This window comes from Vicia villosa, linkage group LG5 (assembly GCF_029867415.1).
Source record: "Vicia villosa cultivar HV-30 ecotype Madison, WI linkage group LG5, Vvil1.0, whole genome shotgun sequence".
NCBI classification, from domain to species: domain Eukaryota; kingdom Viridiplantae; phylum Streptophyta; class Magnoliopsida; order Fabales; family Fabaceae; genus Vicia; species Vicia villosa.
This window is the reverse complement of record NC_081184.1, coordinates 32,251,367-32,257,463: the sequence shown is the minus strand read 5'-3', so window position 1 is coordinate 32,257,463 and position 6,097 is coordinate 32,251,367. Positions and strand designations below refer to the sequence as shown.

The following is a 6,097-nucleotide window of genomic DNA, read 5'->3' as shown; positions in this document are numbered from 1 at the left end:
TTTAAATATTTTAATAACTATTTTAATTGCCCAGTTTTTTTAAAATGTTAAAAAGTTTATAAAACATTTTTATTAACGTTTTTATTTTATTAACATATATATAAAATATTTAAAATATACATTTAAAATACATTTATATAATTATATAATTATAAAATATTTAAAAATACATTTAAAATACATTTATATATTTTATAATAATATAATTATTAAACAATACATTTAAATATTTATTAACGTTTTTATAAAATGTTAAAAAAAAATTGTATGTACAGCTTTTTTTTATTAAATCTATATTTATTTATTAATGTTTTTATTAAAAATATTTAAAAATATTTAAAAATTTATTAACGTTTTTAAAAATTTATTAACGTTATTAAAAATTTATTTAAAAATGTTAAACGTTTTTAACGTTTTTATTAACGTTTATATTTATTAAAAATTTATAAAAATATTTAAACATTTATAAAAAATTTAAAAAATATATGTTTTTAAAAAATATAAAAATTTAAATCTATATATTTATTAAAAAACGTAAATTAAATAAAATTATTAAAAAAACATTTAAAAAAATTATTAAAAAAACTTTTATATAAATTAAAAAACTGAATAAAAATGTTTATGAAAATTATTAAAAAAATGTTTATATAAATTATTTAATATTACATTTAAATAAAATTATTAAAAAAACTTTTATATAAATTAATAAATAATACATAAAGTAATATATACATATTAATAATAAATTTAAATAAAATTATTAAAAAAACGTTTATGTAAAATAAATAAATAAATAATACATAAAGTAATATACACATATTAATAATAAATTTATAAATAAATAATACATTATAAATATGAATATATACTTTTATTGAAAAAAAAGTAGAAAAGTAGAAAATATGTTACATATACAGATCCTTCCATATCTAAAACATGAAAGCTTCTATAGCCTAGTGGTTCGAATTCTGGGTTGTGCAACTTATTTATTTGCTATTTTTCTAGCCTTTTCAGAGGAAGCCATGTCAGCAGCCAAACAAAGAAATCAGGCTGTTTTTCCAGCCTTTTCAGAGGAAGCCACGTCAGCAGCCAAACAAAAAAATCAGGCGCCCAGGCGCCCAGTCAGCAAGATTCCACATGCCCAGTCAGCCAAACATGGAATAGCATGGAACAGGGGGTTCCTGGAAACAGAATCTTGTTTTCTAAGGGGCGAAGGCTAAATTTTTTTTAATAAGGGGGAAAACCGAATCTCGCTACTTTGGCAGGGGGTGAATAGTATTTAACCCTAAACATTTTAAACAGGCTCGGCCCTGTGCAGGAGCAGCAGGCTCTACAGCACATGACCCTAAATTTTGGAGGGCCCCAAAATTTTAAAAACTCTATTTTTTTTACATTAAAAATAATAAATAAAAAAATTGTTATAAAAAAATTTAACATATAAAAAAATGTTATGATAAAAACATAATAAATTAAAAAATGAGATTGATCAAAGTCAAGATAATTGTAATTAAATATTATTTGTTAATATATAATTATATTTTTGACGGGTGGTTTTAAAGTATTATAATTGTATTTTTTTTTAAATTAGGTTCATATTTTTAATTAGAACGGGGCCTCCAGTTTAATTGGGCCAACCCTGATTTTAAAATGCCCATTTGAAAACACATTCAGAGTTACCATTTTGCGGGAGTCTGTTGTATGTAAATTACAAAATCTCAAGTTTGAAATATGGATCTTCGAAGAAGAGTAGGAAATAAACCTTGATTGAAGAATGCATGACTTTAATACAAGTTTGAGCATCTAAAAAATGTTGAAGGATATTATTAACTTAAAAATACAAGCAAATGATTCAGATAAGGGACTTGAGAAAGAAATTTTACAAGAGTTAATTTAATGTGATCTAGCTAAATACTTTGCAATTCTTGCACCTCATTCAAAATACATGATAGATTTTGTAATATAAATGTTATATAGAATTTTGAACTCGTAAACATATCAATCAAGAATCCAATATGATCTAACTAATGTCCTAGTTATTTTGTCAAGTTTGAATCCAATATGATATAACTAATGTCCTAGTTATTTTGTCAAGTTTATATTTATTAAAAGTAAAACTTTTACCGTCAACAACCACTTATTCTTATAACTCTGATGTGATTCAAATCACTTTAGTAAAACTCTAATTGATAATATTTTCTTCGATGCATTCAATTGTGTTGTAAAAATATTTACTATTGCAATTAATATGTAATGAAGTTAATTGGAGTGCATATTACCAATGCAACTTCCACATTTTATAACATATACATTATGAGTTGTCTTTGATTTTATTATCTTCTTTTAAACTTTTTTTTTAATTTAATTATCTTCTACTTATTTAGGTGTGAAATTAAATAGTGTTAAAAAGAAAAATGAAATTTATTTTCGTTATCGTTAATCATTTTTTATATTTTTAATGTAAAATTTTACCGGATCTCTTTTCAAGAAGTATATTTTCAAATCATTAAGTCAAATATGTTGTAGACATATCTTTTAATAATTACCAAATTCAATTTAATACGAGTTTCAATATAAAGTATACATGTTATGATAAAAAAGTTAATGCACACATGTAATACCTTAAATGTTAATGTTGGAGATATTTCAGAAGTTTTGATGGTGAATAGGTTTTACTAACTATTTTATAGATCATAAATATAATGGATTTGTTCTTTTATTTCCTTGTGTGAGGATTTGCTCTTATAAACTCATTATTACATATGTGCACTTGAGGAAGATAAAAAAAATGGATGAAAATATCGCATTAGCTAAAATATCAATTTTGTGATGAAAATATAATTGAAAGCTTAAAGATGAGAATAGTATGATAATACTTATTTGACGATAATTTACTAGGTTTACCTCTTCTCTAATCAATTTCTCCTTTTTATGCTTACGAAGTCTTCCATTTTTCTCTAGTTTTATCTGAGGTGTAAGAATGGAGCTATGAGACAATATGGAACAAGTGGATTGGTGTTGATTATATTATTAGGGGAACTTATCTTTTGAGTTTCCTCTAATCCTAGACACATTTGGATTAAGTTGTTTCCACTTCTAAAATTATTCTTCGACAAATATTGAGAGAAATAACTTAGCCTTAGTAACTTTAACTAATGTTAGGAATATTTAAATTAAGTTGTTTCCACTTATACAATTCGGCTACAGTAAGACTCAATTATGTCATGCTTCATTAAGAAATAGACTAAAACTAAGTAAATTATTTTTAAAAAACTAGTATAAAATACTCAATTCTTACGATTCTTAACTTCATCAAGTATTTTTAATTATAGATTATAAGTCTTAAAAGATTAAAATATTAATTCTTTTTGTAACATTTTTTATCTGTATGCAAAATATAAAAATTTTATTAGACTTTATATCACACATTTAACCAAATAAAAATCTTCAACAATACATCATTACAATTAGCTTAATACTTTTCCACTGCCACCCATAGAAATTTGAAATTAAAACGCCAACAACAATATATAATAGAAATAACATAATTCCATATTACAAAAGTAACACCCACATTAACAAACTAGAAATCATTGAAAGTTTTAGGGATAAATTAAAATATTGAAATCATAACAACAAATAAACTCATACAACACTAAACAACATCAACATCCCATCACAGTGCAATTATGAACAAAACTCCTTGATTCCTTTGTCGCAAGCCGATTCCACTGTGGCGCATTTTCGTTAGGGACCCAAGCATTCCTCTACCATGAAGATTATGACCTCCAAGAAATATTAGCTTATCTCCACATGCCCGAAACGCTAGTCCCCAACCATTCATCGAGTTTGTTTGTGCGGGAAATCCTCCAATGGTAACCCATGAATTATTTCCTTTAACATACTTCTTTACTTCCTGTTGTGAATAATCAGCAGCATACAACACATTTTTTACAACAGCAATCAAAGGAGGTGACCCAAAAGCGGGTGGTGTCTCAAGCACCTCATTTCGTATTGAGAACATGTTGGGTATTTCACGCCATTCTCTTGTCGTCATATCAAACTCTTCACCGCATGTAAGTTGTGTTATTTTATCAGCTTCAATCCCACCAATGGCATAAAATTTTCCATCCATAAAGACACCTGAACACATTTTTCTTGCTTTATTCATGTTTGGAAGGGTTTCCCATTTTCCAGTGTTAGAGTTATAGAGCTCAGCGGAGCTTAAGATGTTACCACGCATATCACAACCACCCGCTAATATGCCAATTCCTCCAAAGCTAGCCGAAGCAAACAAGCATCTAGGAGTATTCAACATTTTCCCAACTGACCACATATTTGTTAGAAGATTATACTTATAAATTTTAGGAGCCATTAATTCCTTACCAAAAACTAAAAGCTCAGTACCAATAGCCAACGACTCCTTATCAGACAACATGAACCATTCATCGCAAATTATTTTAGGTAATTGCATCCATCGACCTCGATTTGGATCAAATGCCTCCCATTTAAAAACTTCACAACTGAAGTAAACCCAATGTTCTATTATTCCCATTGTTCTCCTAAGTTGATAAAGTTCCCCAGATCGAATTAGTGATCGAAAACTCGTATTTAATGCAGCAACTGATCCATAATCAGATCTTGATAATTGAAGGAGACAATGAATTGATATATCCCGACCAAGTTGTTGAATAAGAAAACTCGAATCAGAAGTTTCACCAGCATGTTGTTTTCCCTTGTTATTTCCTTTTGGATGGGAAGGGAAAATGGAATTCTTTTGATCTCCCTCTTCTTGATTCTTTTCATCTTCCTTTTCCTTAAAATCATTCACTCGACCTTCTATGTTTTTAGACATCGTTTATCTTTTTTATATTTGATTAATTTTTCTTTCTTTGAAGAACCATAAAGTTATGATAATCGAATTGTTTATCTTTCTTATATTATTTTGGCATCAAATATACATGACCTGCAAAAATATATGAAAAACAGTTCATCTACAAATGTTAATAGGAATGAAAAAATACTATTGAACAATTTTCATCAACTAATTTTTATTAAAAATGAAAGAATTCGAGTCCAAATCACACATCAATAGATTATGGGTATAACACATGCACACAAACATAACACATGGTAATGAGTATCCAATTGTCAATATCGAATTATAAAAAATAAATATTTAATGTTCTAAAGAATTTTAACCTTTAATTTAATGTATTTGTAAGTTAACATAGGAAAAAAGTTCAAATATAAGAAAGGAGTTTTTAAGAATTATTCTGATAAATAAATTCAATCAAAATAATGAATTTCATATAAAAATTGAAGACCTACAATAAATAAAATACTTGTAATTTGAATTAGCATAATTTTCCTTCACTTTTTTTCTACATGATAATTTATACTCATTTGGAAAAAAAATTATGATTAAGGAAAAACACATAACTACACAAAGAAAAACATCTTAATAAAATGGGAGAACAAGAAAAACTTACAAGTTTAAGAGAATTAAGGATTGAAATTGAAATGTTAGATCTCTATCTACAATTTCTCTTATCTCCAAAGTGTATATAGTCTCTTATTAGTATTATATGTATGAGAGATTATGTCATTTATATGTCAGTTGTATTGTTTATATAGAGTAAAAAATTTACTTAAAAGAATATAAAACAAAAATTACATTCGCCCAAGGTATACGTAAACTACATCACAAACTCACTATTTGGGATTATTTGCATGAAGTCAAAGTTGTCAACTTTCTGATACTTATCGTGATCTTTGGCTGTTGTACAGCAATTCCTATATTTTAATTTATATATATATTTTTTTTCATTTGGATCATTCAGTCATTTTATTTCATATTATTTATCTTTTTTGTCTTAATTATAAATTTGTTATATTTTTGACAAATCTATCGTAATTAGGACTCTAACATTTGATAAGTGTCTTAATTTATCCCATAATTTTGACCCTTTATAAGCATAATCCTCAAGATGAGGATGAGACATCCTTTTTTTTATATGAGTTGAGTTGTCTATAAAAACTTTTTTTTTAAGAGTAATGTTGCCAACTCACTTAATATTTTATTTGTAAATTATTTTTT

At 26.0% G+C, this 6,097-nt stretch overlaps 1 protein-coding gene across 1 annotated transcript; it reads right to left on the bottom strand.

Annotated features, from left to right (window-relative positions):
* Positions 1-3,673: 3,673 nt before the first annotated feature.
* Positions 3,674-4,852, bottom strand: LOC131606473 (F-box/kelch-repeat protein SKIP11-like). Its single transcript, XM_058878695.1, has one exon. It carries the CDS (start codon positions 4,850-4,852, stop codon positions 3,674-3,676), a length of 1,179 nt encoding a protein of 392 aa, XP_058734678.1.
* Between the last annotated feature and the right edge of the window lie 1,245 nt (positions 4,853-6,097).